The sequence below is a fragment of the Oncorhynchus kisutch genome, linkage group LG7 (genome assembly GCF_002021735.2).
Source record: "Oncorhynchus kisutch isolate 150728-3 linkage group LG7, Okis_V2, whole genome shotgun sequence".
Classification (NCBI taxonomy): domain Eukaryota; kingdom Metazoa; phylum Chordata; class Actinopteri; order Salmoniformes; family Salmonidae; genus Oncorhynchus; species Oncorhynchus kisutch.
The window spans coordinates 13,187,489-13,206,593 of NC_034180.2; the positions used below are offsets into that span (position 1 = coordinate 13,187,489).

Below are 19,105 nucleotides of genomic sequence, written 5' to 3' on the forward strand. Positions count from 1 at the left end.
CGGCGTAAAAGAGGGGGTGGGTAAATGCAAATAGTCTGGGTAGCTATTTGATTAGATGTTCAGGAATCTTGGGGGTAGAAGCTGTTTAGAAGCCTCTTGGACCTAGACTTGGCACTCTGATACCGCTTGCCGTGCGGTAGCAGAGAGAACAGTCTATGACTAGGGTGGCTGGAGTCTGACAATTTTTAGGGCCTTCCTCTGACACCGCATGGTATAGAGGTCCTGGATGGCAGGAAGCTTGGACCCAGTGATGTACTGGGCAGTACGCACTACCCTCTGTAAGTGCCAGAGAAATTGTATTAGTATAAAATAATATAATTGTACAATTTTTTGGAGTATACCATAATTTAATTCTTTATTTTATACAGTCAATTTTGCTCATATTTATCAAGGGTGTCAATCATTTCGGGCCACCATTGGACATACAATGTGCAATCCTGTATGATTATTTATCAGTTCAGTTTCTGTTGAAACAGTTGAAACTATATGTAACTTAATTGAGTTCCACAATACATTTTTTTTTATACTTGATTGGATATGAAGAGCGAAAATGATAATGTGATATTATTGACTTGCATTGGATTTGGGCCACAAATGCAAAAAAGTTAGCATTTGAAACAGTGATCAGGTAAACAAAACCAAAGCATGGTGGTCATACCTTGTCCATAGACTGCTTACATGGTCAAAACAAAACCAAAGCATGGTGGTCATACCTTGTCCATAGACTGCTTACATGGTCAAAACAAAACCAAAGCATGGTGGTCATACCTTGTCCATAGACTGCTTACATGGTAAAAACAAAAACAAAGCATGGTGGTCATGCCTTGTCCATAGACTGCTTACATGGTAAGGAAACCAATATGTCATTTTGTAATTTGGGTGAACTATCCCTTTAGGAATCTCTGTTATCACTCATTACCTACCATCAACGAGACAGTAGTAAGGCACTGTATCTAACGGTACAGACATTGGCCTTTATTCACAATGTGTCTCAGAGTAGGAGTGCTGATCTAGGATCAGGTCCTCCCAGTCAATGTAATTTTTAAATCTAAATTAGAAACTGATTGTACATCAGCACTCCTACTCTGAGATGCTTTCTGAATACGTTACTTCGAAAGTATAGGGCAAACTGAAAACATCACACAGAAATACAATTTTTCTTTCTTTAGAATTCACTAAAACAAGCAACATCAAGTAGGCCTTCCAATTGTGTATAATTATTTAAAGTACGAGAAAGTATTGTTACCACATATTCTTCTAGTAAACACTAGGAAACTACTCGAAATACTACCATAAAGTACAGTCTGTGACTGATTACTTAGAAGCACTGATAAACTATAATACCAGATAACTCATTTGGGGCCTGATTCAGACTTACTGTAGGAAATGTACACCTTCCCTACGCACACCATTCCTACGTACTTCTTAGTAGTTGGTATTCAGACTTACCCTATGTAGGTGAGTAACAGGCTTTGCATGCGTGGTTCCCCTGTGCTTGCTGAATAAATGTAATTCAACTGCTGAAAACCCTCCCACTTGCTGGTCAACAGATTTTCTCGTGGAGGATTCATTCAGTATTATTATTATACCTTTATTTCAACAAGGAACACAGACTGAGACCAAGGTCTCTTTTACAGCTGGGCCCTGCGTATACATGTTTACACATACAGTTTAGGTACAATGATTAAGAAACTAAATAACACAAACAAAACGATCACAGATAACACAAAAGTTATTACCCTAACAGCACAAGAACTTGCATTACACAAAACAGTTACAATACCACAATAACAATCCTTCAATAAATATTTAAAATGGGCAAGTTTAAGTTTAGTCTGCAAGCTATTCCATAGGCAAGGAGCTTAACAGGAAAAGGCAGCCATACCCAACTCTGTAGAAATCGCATGGGCCTCAAGTGTAATCCATGCTTGAGACCTGGTTTTAGGAATTCTAATTCTAATATTGATGAGTGATGATAAATAAGAAGGTAGTTTATTCAGAAGTGCTTTATAGACAAACACGAGAGCATGTTGTTCTCGTCTCACGGACAGCGAAGTCCAACCCACATTTTGATATAAAACACAGTGGTGAGTTCTGTAGCTAGCACCCGTAATAAACCTAAGTGCGCAATGATAAGTAGCATCCAGCGATTTAAGTGTTGATGCCGTAGCATGCATGTAAATAATATCCCCATAATCTGTAACAGACATAAAAGTAGCTTGCACAACTTGTCTTCTATTTGTAGAGGACAAACATGTCCTGTTTCTATAGAGGAATTCTAGTTTGATTTTTAGCCGTTTACAAAGTTCATCAACATGCATTTTAAAAGACAGTTTATCATCCAAACATGTCCTTAAGTATTTATATGCAGAGACCTGATTAATTCGAGAACCATCTAAGCTCGTAAGTGCAAGTGTATTTTCAACCAACGTTTTGAACCTATAGGGTTTTCAGTACATTTATCTAAAGCCATCCCTTTAAATTAGGTGTGCCTTTAATTAGAATTTTCTCCGCGGACGATACTACAATATATGGAGAAAACGGTTCAGAATATTAGGGATCCCAAGTGGTGCAGCAGTCTAAGGCACTAGGCAAGGATCATATCACCGCCACCCTAGAACCACTTCAGTTTGCATACCGCCCCAACAGGTCCACAGATGACGCAATCGCCATCACACTGCACACTGCGCTATCCCATCTGGACAAAAACTAATACCTATGTAATGCTGTTCATTGACTACAGCTCAGCATTCAACATCATAGTACCATCCAAGCCCATCATCAAGGAGGAGGTGAGGGCATTCGGAGTGGGGTGTCAGGAAAACAACCACTCACTCAAAGTCAACAAAACAAAGGAGATGATCGTGGACTTCAGGAAACAGCAGAGGGAGCACTCCCCTATTCACATTGAAGGGACAGTAGTGGAAAATTTGGAAAGTTTTAAGTTCCTGGACATACACATGTACTGAAATGGTCCACCCACACAGACAGTGTGGTGAGGAAGGCGCAAACAACGCCTCTTCAACCTCAGGAGCCTGAAGAAATCTGACTTGTCACCCAAAACCCTGACAAACTTTTACAGATGCACAATCGAGAGCATCCTGTCAGGCTGTATCACAGCCTGGTACGGCAACTGCTCCGCCCACAACCGTAAGGCTCTCCAGAGGGTAGTGAAGTCTGCACAACGCATCACCGGGGGCAAACTACCTGCCCTCCAGGACACATACAGCATCCGATGTCACAGGAAGGCCATAAAGATCATCAAAGACAACAACCACCTGAGCCACTGCCTGTTCACACCACTATCATCCAGAAGGTGAGGTCAGTACAGGTCCATCGAAGCAGGGACAGAGAGACTGAAAAACAGCTTCTATTTCAAGGCCATCAGACTGCTAAACAGCAATCACTAACTCAGAGAGGCTGCTGCCTACATTGAGACCCAATCACTGGACACTTTAAATAATGTCACTTTAATATGTTTTACATATCTTATATTACTCATATCACATGTATATACTGTATTTTATACCATCTACTGCACCGTGCCTATGCTGCTCAGCCATCTCGCTCATCCATATATTTATATGTACATATTCTCATTCACCTCTTTAGATATGTGTGTATTAGGTAGTTCTTGGGGAATTGTTAGATTACATGTTAGATATTACTGTACTGTAGGAACTAGAAGCACAAGCATTTCGCTACACTCGCATTAATAACATCTGCTAACCATGTGTATGTGACCAATCAAATTTGATTTGTATCACAACTGGCCGTGAAAGGGAGTCCCATAGGGTGACACAGCATCGTCCGGGTTTGGCCGGGGTAGGCCGTCATTGTAAATAAGAATTTGTTCTTAACTGACTTGCCTAGTTAAATAAATAATAAATCAAATCAATGAAAGAAAGCCATGTAGGCCTAAATACATGCATATTCAAATACTCTGATATTGTATGTTATATATTTAGCGTTAGGAAAATATTCATGAATAATAATAAAAAACAGGTTTGGAAAGCCTTTATGCACTAATAATACCCTAATAATACCCACTAATCATGGAACTGTGATGACAACGGTCCAGTCGTCATGAACTGTGCGCAGGCTGGCTACAAGTTTAAACTGCTACATATGTGAGCTACAAGTCCTAAATGACTCCACAACTTGTAATACATTAGACTAACATGAGCCACTATTGCCGGGGATCCTCAGGAACAACCACACAAATGTGACAGAGGAAAGAAAAGTAAACTAAGTATGTAATGGAATGATACAAGGAAAGGAAATGAGCACTCAAGTGACAGTTATAAATATACAGTATGTGGGTATAACTGATGGTGGCTACCGAAAATGGCTAATTGTTTAGCCTGATACCGTTTTTTTTTAAAATACAGTAAAAAGCCCAGGGATATAATTAAAACATACTAGAAATCATAAATCAACTAGGTAGGTTTGCCCCTTTAATATAATTTATGCGTGGCTACAGAAGCCTATAGTTTAGGTCTCCAAATGTCATCCTTGCCAGTAATAAACCCAGCATTTCATAAACTTCACTGTGGAAAAGTTATATCCAAAACAATTGACATTTCCTCACCTGTCTGTGTCTTATTTCAATAAACAAACTCGAATATTTGAAAGGCCTGATTGGAGACAGAAACGTAAAATAAAAATACAATTCAGGGGACTTATATCATAAGAAAAGTGTAAAAAAGGTTCATAAGATCGTCATTCATCACAAGGGAACAGGATGCTCCTTGTGCCAAGTCAATCTGGTCTCATCATTTATTATACTAATTCCTAATCTAACATTCCTCATTCATCTTACATTTCCAAGTAGATGGGAGGGGGTGAGGGGGTACGTGGCACTTTTAATACTAATGCAATAATGGAGCATTAATTCAATTCTTTATGAAAGACTTTATGAAAATTGTCGCAAACCCACTTACAACATTTTTTAATTACAATTTAAAAGTAAAAAATACCCCCCCTGCAATTTGTATATGTTACGAATTTCAATTCGTACAATATGTTACAAATGTGTAAGTGCTTAATATTTCGTTCAATCTCTTTAATCCACTTGGTGCTAATTGTAAATTGGCTCATTATTAAAAGCTTATGAATTTTCTTCATTTCACAACACAAATATCAAACCAAATCTTAACCATTATTTCTCAGGTGGTGGATTAAAAAAAAGACAAATCTCATAGGGCCTGATTCCGACCCGAGTTAAGTGCGCATAAATGTACCGTAATTCCGTTTTTATGCACATTTCTCTCTATGCATATTCTGAACTTGAATTTAAGCATGAGTATAGAATGCTATTCCCCTGATATTCGTTCGGGGTGGAGATCTAAGAAATGGAGGTGTGGCGGAGCTGTGTCTACAGATACATCGTATTTTGACCTTGACTTAATTCTCTCATAATTACACCACCTTTACGCGCACGGAAACCATGAATAAGGTCGAGCGAATCTGATGGTTCCAAGTGTAAATAGCATCTGCTAGATTTTTTTCCAATAGAAATAACAGCATTCTCCATGCACTGTAATTTACAACTTGATATAGCTTGGTAAATAAGTAATCCGTTTGAATAAGGGAATTGTAAATATAAATTACACTTGTTTTAGATCTATTTTAACTTATAATCGTTGGAGACAAATGTGACACCAGTCATAAGGAAGCAAACTGAATCATATAAACACATCAACTTTCTCACAGAAAGGTTTATGAAATGTTGGGCCATTATGCAGAATTGAAATTTTACAGCCTTTTAACTTTCAGGGATGGGCACCCTTGAATGTCTAAATTATAGGCTACCTTGACTGTCTCTGTTTCCTATTTCTATCATGTTAAATATTTAGCCACTGTCAGTATCAACCATCAGTAGGCCTAATAACCACACATATTCAACTGCCAATTTACTGTTAGTTCCCTTCAGTTGGTAAAGCCTACGTTATCATTCCATTTAATTCCATTGTTTCGTTTATCTTCATTCGCCATGGCGGGGTGGTTGTTGCTGAGGATCATTAGTCACAGTTCATAATGTAAAAAAAAATACATGTAGGCTAATTAAAATACTATAGTATGGAGCACAGACCAAGCCGTAACAGTTTGAACTCGACGCATTGCGCAATACTTGTGTCACGTGTGCACCAGGCTGCTCCTTATGGCGCACACCTGTCACCATCGTTACGCGCACCTCCGCGTCATCAGACTCACCTGGACTCCATCACTTCCCTGATTACATTCCCTATATATGTCACTCCCTTTGGTTCCTTCCCCAGGCGTTATTGTTTCTGTTTCATCTCTGTGTGCTGTGTGTTTCTTGTTTTGTATTATTTTCCGTTTATTTTATTAAAACACTCACTGAACTTGCTTCCCGACTCTCAGCGCACTCGTTACAACTTCGCCGTGTCATTGCACAGTTCCATGGTTACTGCAGGCAATAGCCTACTATTATACACTATTCTCCCTATTATAATTCTATGTACACTAATATTTCAACATTATCATGGGTTGAAAAACTGAATGTGGCAATTTTTTAGAATTAAAGCTGCAATATGTAACTTTTTGGGCAACCTGACCAAATTCACATAAACAGGTGTGTTATTGATCTGTCATTCTCATTGAAAGCAAGTCTAAGAAGTGGTACATATGTTCTATGTGTGCTATTTCTTATACTTACAGTTCATAAGTTTTGTTTTTGTGTCTTTTTCTTTTGGTTTTGTACACCCGTTTCAAAGAGCTGAAAATACTATATTTTTGGTTATGGAAAATATATTTTAAAGTGGTTTAAATGGTACAATGATTCTCTACACTATATCACATAAACTTAAATTAGCCGAACTATTAGAATTTTAACAACCAGTTAATGCAACTTGGTCTCAGAGCATTTCATATGATATGTATGATATGTAATGTTTCATATGGTATGTATTAATTTGTGGATGTCCATCACCCATTCCATATGATATGTTGCAAATTACAATTTGTATTATATGTTACGAATTGCAAAACGTACAATATGTTACGACTTTGCACAACGAATGATAGGGTTAGCTAAAAATGTTAGGGGTTAGGTGAAGGGTTAGATAAAAGGGTTACGATTAGGGTTAGGGGAAGTGTTAGCTAACATGCTAAGTAGTTGCAAGGTAGCTAAAAAGTAGTAAGTAGTTTAAAATTCTAAAGTTGTCCTTTGGGTTGCTAAACATTCGAGTTATACGCCCACCCATCCACCCCGACCAACAACCCTACTTTAGTTTTCGCCTAAACTAACCATCTATCTTACGCAACCATACCAAACTTAACATATCCTACTGAATGGAGTGTCTCGGATTTACATACAGAATAATACGCAATGCTCTGAGAAATGCTCTGAGAAGTTGGGAAATGGCAGAGCATCTTTAATCAAACCATCGTTTTCTTTATTTCGTGAGTAAAGAATCTCCAAGCCTTTTATGATTCATAAATACTTTCCTAAATCTAAATAATCTAAAGATCAGAGTCTTTTTTAAATCTACCAATTGGTGCTGAAACTGAGACTAAATACACATAGCCTACTTAGATGGTGTTCTTTCATTGATCCCTCATATTCTGAACCCGTAATCTCTAGATATTCTATTGAGTGTCGACAAAATTCGAACTACAAGGAACACCGTATTTAAAGGGACGGTTTAAGATAAATGACCTGAAAGCCCTACTGAATGAAAACTCCAAGAGAAAATCTGTTGGCCAGCAAGTCGGAGGGTTTTCAGCGGTTGAATTACATTTATTCAGCATGCGCAAGGGAACCACACCTGCAAAGCACGTTACGATAAGGTAAAACTGAATACCAACTACTGAGAAGTACGTAGGAAAGGCATGCGTAAGAAAGGCTTAATTTCCTTAAGTCGGAATCAGGGCCATACAGAGAGAATACTCACGTGCTGTATATGCTGTCAACAAGTGGATTTTAAAGGGGCTGTAGATTGTAAACAAAGACACTATGTAAACATGCTTGGTGTTATTCCATTACAGATTGGGGTCTTTGCATGTTGTCAATATTTATACAAGTAATTTAAGGTTGTATTCCAGCCACAGACTGTACAGCTTAGATATGGTACAAGCATGAGTGAGAAGGAAACACTCAAGGTGACTCACTGTGTATATTCCCTTGGTGGTTACCGATGCTCCACCACAAAGCTCATGGTCGTCCCATCGAAGGAGGGTGGTGCAATGATTCTCGGACGTTGCTGGGACGTGATGCTGATGACTGGTGGTTTCCCTTCTGACAAGGCCGCACTCCCCCGGGTGGTGACGTGGTGGCCCAAGGTGACGGGCACTGATGCTGGCACTGACCCTCCAGTAGCACTGTAGTAGGGGCTCTCTGCCCCTGTCATGTTACCCTCCTGCCCCCCCCCACGCACCAGGGTGTATTTCCTGTGAGCAGTATTCCCGCTCTCGTCCTCCAATTGGGATGCCACGTAGGATGCGACCTGGGGTGTCATCACCGTCTGTGCAGGAAGCATGGGTGAGAGGAACCCTGGGTAGATCATGTAGTTGGGTGAGTACACCCCTCCCGTGTTCAGCGCCAGGGGGGACACCGACATGGGGGTCACTGGCTGCAGCTGTGGCATAGGCATAGGCATGGGCACGTCCACATACTGGCCCGTCTCAGGGTCGAAGAGACGCCGGGTGACTGGCTCACTCGGAGTGTCCACCAGGTAGTACTGTCCGGTGGTGGGATCAAAGAGCATCTTCCTCTGGGTAGGCTGGAAGGGGTCTCCCCCCGAAGGGGTTGTGGGCAAGGGGGCAATGGACGGGGAGAAGCAGAACACCTGCGGCTGGGGGGCTCCTTGCTTGACCACTGGTAGAGAGTGGTGGTAGATGGTGGCGGTAGTGGGGATGGTGGGGGTATCCGAGGGCCGCGTCTCCATGACAACAGGGGACCGTTTGAGAGACTGGATAGAATTATGCTCGGATCTCTTGGTGTCGGTGATGCCAGGTTGACAGGCAGCAGGGCTACTTGGGAATATCTGCTCTTGAATGGGCAGTTTCACTTGACCGACACACCGGCCATCTATAGGTATTGTTAAGTAGTTTTCAGAGTCTGGGTTGTAAGATTTGATGGGCTGTGGTGTTGTCTCTGTGGTGGAGCTGCTTTTGAACCTTCCCCTGTCCACCAGCGCTCGTTTTGGGGGGCATATTTTCAATGAGAGTGGAGCTTTCGGGGTCTTAGTGCTAATGCTTTTCACCATAGAGGTTGCATGTGATGGAGAACAGGGTTGTGGCCCATTCCTACTAGCAAAGCTGCTGCTACTGACAGCTGTCTTAATGCTGTTCCCCAAATGAAACACACTTTTGTTGCTAAACATTTTACTTTGTTGTGACTGTGTTTTAAATGTGTTCTTTGTGAATGGGACATGGATTATTCTTAGACAACCTTTCTCTTCTTGAATGTTGCATGTTTCTGGTAACCTGTCTGTGTTTGTCTCTGTAATAAGCCTCTCTCTGTCACCTGCTGAACCTAGCTCCTCCGGGACACCATGCTCCTCTTTAGCAATGAGTGACAGAACATGACTGTCTGTAATAGGCCAGGGAGCCTGGCTCTTGCGCTTCCATTCATTTCTGTCAAATACATAAAGCTGTTCCATTGTTTTAACGGCCGCCTTTAGTTTCTCTAGCGCCACCTGTTTTGGTATTTTCGACTCCGGTTTGCGTTCACCTGCCTCGACCATTTTTTCCTGCTTCTGTTTAGCCTCGGACTGATCTGTGCTGGGGTGTTTAGCGAAGCCAATTGGAGGTCTGCCCGTCGCCCTGTGCAGCGACGTGGGTTCATTTTTGGCACAGTCTGGAGATGGTTTGGGGGATGACCTATCGTTCTCAATTTGTCTCTGCTTTGGAGCCTCGGTTACAAGCACACCTTGTTTAGTACTGCTATTTGTATTTACAGACTGACATTTTATTACAATTGAAGAGGGAGGCGATTTTTTACCGGGTAGTTTCTTAGAAGCTTTATTATCTTCGCGTAATGAGGCAGTTGCAGGGGCGACTGCGCCTTTACTCTCGCTGTTATCCACTGAGACTAAACGATATGAACTCTTGACCAATTTACGTACGTCTCTTACCTGATGAATTGGCGTCTGAAACTTGCACTTATTGTCTCTTATATTCCTAACCGTAAAGTGTGGCACTCTGTCTGACGCTGGCAGCACCTGACATTTGGAGTCACCTGCTGACTTTATTGGATAACTTATATTAGGGGTTAACAAGTTGTCAATATTTAGCGGATTGCATTTGTTTTCTTTTACGCTCCTCAGGCGTATTTTTATCTCGGGTGCCTTTGACCCTTTCACGATTCCTGCATTGTTGTCAGGTCTAAACTTTCTCTCTAGGTCCCCCTGTTGCTCTTTTTGCGCACCGAGGAAAGTACTGTCTGACACCTGTTCTTTCAATTCCGTATCTTTAGGGAGACGATGGGAACTTGGAACAAACAAGTGTGACAATTTAGTTAGCTTGCTACTTACAGACCTGGTGTCTAACTCCCTTTCCTCCGTGTTATCTGTTATGGAGTGTGTCCCATCTAAAACGGTACGAATTTCATGTTCATCTTGGGGCTCTGGCTCACCATCCCTCCATGATTTGAATGCGCTGTTTTGGCTATGGCTCAGGGATCCTCTTGTGGGCTCGCATGCATCCCTTTGAGAATCTAATCGTGCCTCATTTATGGGCTGAAAGCTTGCTAATGTTCTTGTACGCTCTTCCTTGGGGTCACAAGAATTAGGTCTACTGTCGCCCTGTGCGTCTACTGTCGCCCATCCACCTTGTTCATCCGAAGAATTGCTTGTGTATCCCGAACCCGATTTTGTGGATTGACTATGCACGCCTCTCTCTGTATCCCTCTCCCTTATCCCATCTTGATCCTTGCATTGAAAGCATGGGGAGTGCGTGGGATGCGTGTCCCTCTCCATCTTACGCTCCTGTTCAAATAGCATTTTTTTGGAAATGACATTTTTTAAGAGACTTGATGCGAAACTTGCATTCTTATGTGTGCCTTCCATGCTATCACCCGCGTCACTGTGTTGGTAGCTCTCTTCATATCCTGGCTTGGCTGGCAAGGTGCCGGTAAATTCATCTATGGAACGTGCTCCTGACACATTTTCTGAATATTTGGGAGACTTCCCGGGTTCAGGTGACCCAGCTTCAACATTACAGCGAAAATTCAATGTCTTTGTCAAAGTGATAACCTCACTGCCTGGTTCAAATGGGCCTGTAAACTCTACGTTTTGGGTAGAGGAAGATGAATGTTGTGGACTAGATCTTTTTGTATTCAAAGAAAACATCTTGGTTTGGGGTACTTTCTTATTGCTTAAGGCAATACCATGTATGCTCTTATAGTCTGCGTTCTTGCTCATTTCAAAAGTTGCAGTTGCACTCTTATGGGCGATTAGATTTTGCTCTCTGCCATGTGACATATTACCATATTTAAGGTCAACGAAAGCTGACCACTTGTTTAAGCCAAGCCCATTTTCTGACATTGAAGACTCACTTGAAGTGCTCAAATTTATAGCATCGAAATAGGGACATGCTAAACTCCTAAATGATTTGGCGGTTAAATTACGCACTTCTTTATCAGCGTCGTCCAGTTCACTAATCGAACTTGACGCACCGCTGGAATATTCGTTAACATCTTTCCCTCTTAATTTAGTTGCAAAGTGTTGACGTCCCGGGGCTGGGATAAAATATTGGGATCTATCGCACAAGGCTTCAGCTCTGGCGTCAGTGCTTGTAAAAAAGAAGTGACTCCTGTTTCCCATGTGCTTGGTATTATAACAAATGTTTTCATTCTCAATGATATTGTTAGAGTCGTTTATTGCTCTTGATGACGTCTTGATTGACAGGTGAATTTTCCCCGCCGAATTCCCACTACTGTTTTGTTTTTTACAAATGCTTTCATCTGAGCTGGGGCATTTGTCAGAGTCACAAAACTCACTCTCAGTGCTGACAACTGCACAACCAGAAACACGTTGGTGCACATTACATTGCGCCTTGCTGCTTTTTACTTTCGCCTGGCTCCTACCATCCACTAGGCCTATCAAAGTTTCCTCCGTTGTTTCATCGCTTTCAAAAGAGGCATAATCCACAAATGAATAAACCAGATTATCGTCCTCAATATCCCAACAGTTTCCCCGTCCAAAATCATAATCAACATCATGGTCAAGCTCTGTCAGTTGGATTTCGTGCGTTGTAATGTAGTGCGATTCGTCTATCACCGTATCAGGCACACAATGGTCTGACAATACTACGCTCTCACCGTCGTCCGATTCGGTTTTACTGTTCAAATACATGTCTGTGTATTGTAACTCCTCACACTCGCTAGGGACATTATAATCACGAGGCACAATTTCGCTCTGGGGTTCTGTCGTATTGTCATTCCCCAAGTCCACATTGCTGTTAAATTCTGTCAAATAAGTGTCCATGGGGGGATCTTCCGAGACAGGCCTATCTGCCCACCTGTCCTTCGATGTTTCCTCATAGATTTGATCCACATTGTCATCAATCTCGCGAACCCCGGGGCTCCTCTCTCCGGACGTATCACTATTGCATTTGAAAACTGCAAGCTGGTTACCGTCACCGGTGAAAGTCACTTTAACAGTTTTTGTGCACTCTGAATTCATATCAAGTAAATCATCCAAATCTACATAATTGGATTCGTCACTTTTTGCCTTAGTGTTGCACTGGTTTTTGTCTTCATTTCCAGGGAGCAGCTTTCTATAAGGTCCGGTGTCGTCTCGGTAAGTGAGAGTTTTCTCAACTGCCTCCATTTGTGCGGTTTCTTACTGCCAGAAATGCTCTTTGTTAGCGATGTTATCCTGTCACAGGACGGGAAACTTTGCGCGAGGGAGAGACTGGAATGAGGGAGGAAGAGTGAGAGTGGGTCAGTCTAGTCGCCCTCGAAATCCCCAGTGCACTCTCTGTTGTATATTCCGACGTCCGTAATCAGCACATGGAGTTGTTGCTCTTCACCGCTTCACTCGACGACAGTTGTCTGTTTAACGCTCGAGTGACATTTCGGATGACATGTCAGCTACATTGGCAAAGGCTGGGGTTAAACCTTCGTCACAGAGTGCGATTTTAGGTCTACATGCTAATCTACTTGATGCTACTCTCTTTGATAACGTAGCGGTGCACAATCAATTGCGCGGTTGAGAGAGAGAGAGAGAGAGAGAGAGAGAGAGAGAGAGTGAGTGAGTGAGAGAGAGAGAGAGAGAGAGAGAGAGAGAGACGAATGACTATGTGGATTTAACGACCCTCATGGAATGCGCGTGAACAGGATCTCTCTTGTGCCAAATTACAATAAATTACGCACAGCGACTTACTTACGCACAACGTGTTACGTATTTTCTAGTAAATATTTGATGCGTCCATGCAGTCTATTAGATACTAAAACGTAAAAATCAAACTCTATAGTGTTGCCTTAAACACTTGCATATGTAACAAATAGGAAATAAAAGATAACGGAATGGAAGACGCCTATTTTTATCAGCCGTGCACGGGACTAAACCTCAGTGCCGCACAGCACAGGCACTCGATGACTGCATAGTACTCTTTTGGAAAAATATTAGGTCCTAATTTAACTCCTAATTAAAAAACTATTTTAGAAGTATGTTAAAGTGGTTCAACGCCCGCTGCCTCGTATTTTCAAGAGAATTGTCGCATCAGCTACTGTAGCTTCCGAAATGCAGTTAAGGACATGGAATGTGCGTCACCTTTCCTAGAACAACAGCTAATTTTCCTAGAAAACAGCGAAAACTTCTATCCAGATCTTTCTTTCTTTCGTTCTATACTTTCTAAATAAATACCTAATAAATAAATAAATACATTTCGGAAGGAAAGATTTTCTAAAGAAAGGGAAGATGTGCATTTGTTAATTCATGGGCAAGGTAGCTGATTTAAATCAGAAATGCATAGCATCAATGTCTCTAACAAATTAACATAATTGCTAGGCTACTAGAAGCCGAAACAGCTACATGCTGCTTGATAAATACCACTCCCGAATAGGTCAATATCTTTCTGCTCTTATTTTCAGACATTATGATTGATTGGAAAAGGAGCATGAAATAGATCAGTTGGCCCCAAACCAAACCGGCCTTATGTGGTAGCTGCAAATACATTGGACTTAAAATATTTTTTGACAGCTGAATGTTATCAATGCTCCACCCACGATTTCCAACAGCTGCAAACTCTTAATAGAGAGAACCAGGAAGGTTGTCCGATAGGTTCTGTCGTGGAACTCACTGCAAGGACTGAGACTCACCCAAATCCAATGCGTCAACAATGTTTTTCTCATCTTATACAGTATGTATGGACTTTGTGATCGACCTGACTGTATATTAACTTGGTGATAAACTTGCTGAAAAAAATTCACAATTTGTACAACAGTGGTATTCAAACGTCTTCACCCGAAATACAAAAACCATTATCTGGGACAGTGGACATCAAACACACATTTCTGCAGAATAACCATTATTCAAATATAAAACACTGATATTCACTGGCACGATTTCTGAATGGATGCTTTACTGTTGTAGCTCCTTTGTTGATCTGTCTTCCTCTGACTTTTCAATCATTGACTGGTGCCCAGAGGTCAGTAATGAATCAGTAGGCCTAATGGAGAAATAAGACATTAATGATGCTTTTTAATTCATGTTATATAGCCATTGATTCTTGAAGAATACAGCTTATAAATGTCTCATGATTTTAGTTTAACTGTCTACCCTATTATGTAAGCTTGTTTTACACCATTGTTTGTAAACAATGTAGGCCTAATTGCAATCAAGCATGGTTTAACTTTTAAAAAAAGGATGAAACTATCATTTGGATCTCAGGATGGTCGATGCTTGCATCCATAGCTCTGTCTATGGAATTGAGAGTGGCTGCATTTCTACAGCCCCATCCCTCAGCTGTTTTCCAAAACAAGATTTCTGAGGCATTTATGTAGTGCTCATAAAAAGATGCTAAGAATGCCCTGTTAAGAATTTGTGAACACACACACACACACACCTCTTATTTTTCTTTCCGAAACCACTGTCGTGTCTGTGACTATCATTAAATGTGAAGACTTATTTATATCAAATCAGTTCTCTAGGTTTAATTATTACATTAAACTAATCATGTAAACATTGATTAATTAGGAAGTCGGGGCGCCACAGAAAACGCTGAGATTACAAAGTTATAATTTGTTAATATCTGATCAATTAGTGTTCTATGAATGAATTATTATTATTACCTCAATTCGCGTTACTGAACGGCGCAAACCCTTGGATATCTACACAAACCCTAGCGAAAATCATGAATCAGCGATATACAAATTGGCTTAATTATTTATTTACTAACTAACTAAATAATCACACAGAATTACAGAACAAACAAACAGTAGATATTGGTTACTAACAATGATAGAAAAGTCCCTAGTGGGCTAAGCCAATATGACGGCTTGATAAACAAAGGAAAGGGGTGGGGAAAGACAAAATGGATTCACGACACACAAATTATATTCATTGAATGCTAATCCTTTGCACATGAACGGCCGCTCATTCGAGAATAAATTGCAATGTACATATTTACGCCTGTATGTCATTGTTGTCTCTCCGTTAAACACTCGATCGTCTTGTAGAGTTCATCAGAGTCTCTAGTTAACTTTCTCAGAAGTCACAATGTCTTTCATGATTGTTGGTGGTTAGAATAGTTACTTCAGAGTACCATTCGGAAATGTTGTCACAGAATAGATGCTTCAGCGGTTGTTGTTTTCTCACTCTAGATTTACGTCATTTCTATCTGCAGACTCCTTGCTCTTAGTGATCAATAGTCTCAGAGTTGAACCATTTCCAGCCGTGTAGCCAAAACTACAGCTGTATGGTCTCCGTGGCTTATAGAATTGTAGCCATTCCAACGTGGGGACGATGTCCCAGCTTTTTCTGAGTTCTTAACCAATCGAGAAACCCGGCTTACCATGGGTCTCTTTGGCATGAAATGTAAATTTGGTCACGGGGGATCTCATACTCTGGAGTAGAAAAGGGAGGTTCCATGACGCCGATTTAATGTCTATGCTCATGTGGGCGTGGCCATTGATTTGGTTAACTTTATATGAAAACCCATACTCTCATTTAGAAGGTTAACATCACATTACATCTTTTCACAAATAGTTTAATTTTTAATCACATACGTTTCACAATATTTAGATGTAAACCTGACAGCTGGGAAATGTACACTTTAAGTGATACAGTTATGTGTGTTTCCTGTCCTCCATGAGATCACCAAATGAAACACACTTGTCATAACTGTCCCTTAAGTGTCCACGGACCATTCCCACATTCTCAAAAATATAAATATTGTTTAGTTCTCCCATTTTGAGGATATAGGAGTTTTTAACAAAATAAGGTCTTTGTTGTCGCTCTCCCTAAATACTTGCATGGCAGTTTCTACCAGGTATTTATGACCTGTCGTAAAGTCACAAAACTGTGGCGAGAGAGGGGGGGGGGCTATGATCCTCCCCCCAGGTTACGTCATGACACCACAATAAATGAAAGTAAACAGGATATGCAGATGAGGCACAGGCACAGCCTTGTAACAAGGAACGACTGTCCCCCTGGTGCCTCTAACTTGACATCAAACTGAGGGGCATGGGGTTAGAAACAGGCCTCATTCCATTCCAAACTATGCCCACTCCCCTCTGCTCTCGTTCACTTGTCATCACAACCTTGATACAGCTAGGTGGGTGTTATGCAATAGCACCACCTAGTTTCCACCATATTGCTTTGGTTTCACCTATACTGTCTGGTCAGTTCTGTGAAGGGGGAAAGCAAAAGGAAGGCAGCCGCCAGTGCATGCAACTGCCGACTGACTGATCTACAAATCACCTTACATCAGAACTAACAACTCATTATTATTTGTAGATCAGTCAGTCACAATTTACCCATGATACATCACGGTTTTGATGCTCTCGAAACACGGCCAAATTATGCATGTGGGAGCACAACAGCTCCTGTTACTCATAGGGTATATTTAAAATCTTGACACCCGCCTCCTTTCCCTCTAGCTTTGATAACATGAGGGAGAGGTGTAGGGGCTTGACTGAGTTTGTCTCTATGGTGTTGTCACGGATTAGTATGTGTATATATGTGCCCTCTGTTCCCATTGTCCTTGTCTGTTATTGTTAGCATGTCCGTTGGTCTTGTGAGCACCTGTGCTGTTGTATCGGCGTCCATGCTACATGTTATTGTGCACTTGTTTTACGGGTCTCGTACCGTGTATTATTGAGAGGTTTACACCTTGCTCTTTTGTTTGGGTGGAGAAAATAAAAACCCTTATTACGTATTCCTGCGCTTGTCTCCTATCATTTTACAGCGTGACAGAATAACCAACCTACTAAATGAAGACAGCAGGAAAGACTGAGCTGTCGACCATCGTAGAGACAGTCCAGCATCAAGAGTGACTGTCTCTCCAGACTCGGCAGTGCCATGGACAGTGTGCTGGCAACCATTCTGCGTTTGGAGGAGAATGTGCAGTCCCTCCAGTCTCCAGCACCGGTTCCGGCACCAGTCCCCACACCACTACCAGCCTCCATCCCTTCTGAGCCGGTCCGCGGAATACCCCTGTCCCTTTGACGGCGCACCAGCGAGATGCAAGGGCTTCTTTCTGCACTGTGACCTGTACCTCACTAGCTACGCCGAGGCTGCCTCCAAGAGAGACAGGGTTGCCATCTCGGCACTGACCAGACGGGCCCTGGACTGGGGTGCTGCGGTCTGGGAAACAGGCGGACCCGAGGTCAAGTCCTACGAGCGCTTCACCCTCCTCTTCTGCTCGGTGTTTGATCAACCTGTGGAGGGATGATAGGACCAGGGATCAAGGACCGCCTCGGAGTTCACTTTGGAGTTCTGGACGATCGAGGCCTCCACCGGATGAAACGAGTCAGCTCTGGTTACCGTGTTCCGCAGCGGACTGTGGGAGGAGGTACAGATGGAGAAAGCCTGCCGTGATGACAACCTGTCACTCGACCAGCTCATCAGCGTGGTGATTTGTTTGGACAACCTCCTGCGGTCCTGTCGAAAACCTGCGTGAAATCCGGAGCCCATGGCTACACCTGCTACGTGGCCAGAGCCGATGGAGGTGGGCTCTGCACATTTGCCCAAGGCGTAGGAGAAGGAGGAATCTGGGCCTCTGCTCTTATTGTGGAGAAAGGGGTCATTTCTCCCCGACCTGCCCTCTATCCATTAACCTGCCATCTACTGGCAAACATCTAAATTGCACCTGGGCTGGAATAATACATTATGGTCTTTCTCTTGCATTTCAAAGATGATGATACAAAAAAACAAAAAAAAAGGTTTTTGTTCTTTGTATGATCTTTTACCAGATCTATTGTGTTATATTCTCCTGTATTCCTTTCACATTTCCACAAATTCCACAAATTGAAAAAAAGGGACAGATCCTTTTTTCAATTTTTGCCTAAAATGACATACCCAAATCTATGCCTGTAGCAAGGATATGCATATTCTTGGTACCATTTGAAAGGTAACACTGAAGTTTGTGGAAATGTGGGTACTATTTAATGGTACTTCCAGTTGAGGACTTGTGCGGCGTCTGTTTCTCAAACTAGACACTCTAATGTACTCTAATGTTCTCTTGCTCAATTGTGCACCGGGGCCTCCCACTCCTCTTTGTATTCTGGTTTGAGCTGTTCTGTGAAGGGAGTAGTACACAGCGTTGTACGAGATCTTCAGTTTTTTGGAAATTTCTTGCATGGAATAGCCTTCATTTCTCAGAACAAGAATAGACTGACGAGTTTCAGAAAAAAGCGCTTTGTTTCTGGCCATTTTGAGCCTGTAATCGAACCCACAAATGCTGATGCTCCAGATGCTCAACTAATCTAAAGAAGGACAGTTTTATTGCTTTTTTAATCAGGACAACAGATTCAGCTGTGCTAACATATTTGCAAAAGGGTTTTCAAATGATCAATTAGCCTTTTAAAATGATAAACTTGGATTAGCTAACACAACGTGCTATTGGAACACAGGAGTGATGGTTGCTGATAATGGGCCTGTGTACGCCTATGTAGATATTCCATAAAACA

At 41.8% G+C, this 19,105-nt stretch overlaps 1 protein-coding gene across 2 annotated transcripts in view; it reads right to left on the reverse strand.

Moving 5' to 3' along the window:
* Positions 1-13,174, reverse strand: part of LOC109894204 (uncharacterized protein C4orf54-like) — a 28,359-nt gene extending 15,185 nt beyond the window's left edge. Inside the window, exons 1-2 of one of the 2 annotated variants that reach the window (XR_002255853.2) lie at positions 8,137-13,174; positions 7,920-7,957 (exon numbers count right to left, since the gene is read on the reverse strand). Coding sequence is in view for 1 of the 2 variants with exons in the window: in XM_020487496.2 (XP_020343085.1) it covers positions 8,157-12,800 (4,644 nt within the window). In the remaining variant the exon portion in view is untranslated. The remainder of the gene's footprint in view (positions 1-7,919; positions 7,958-8,136) is intronic. The other variant, XM_020487496.2, reaches the window with a different exon arrangement.
* Positions 13,175-19,105: the final 5,931 nt, after the last annotated feature.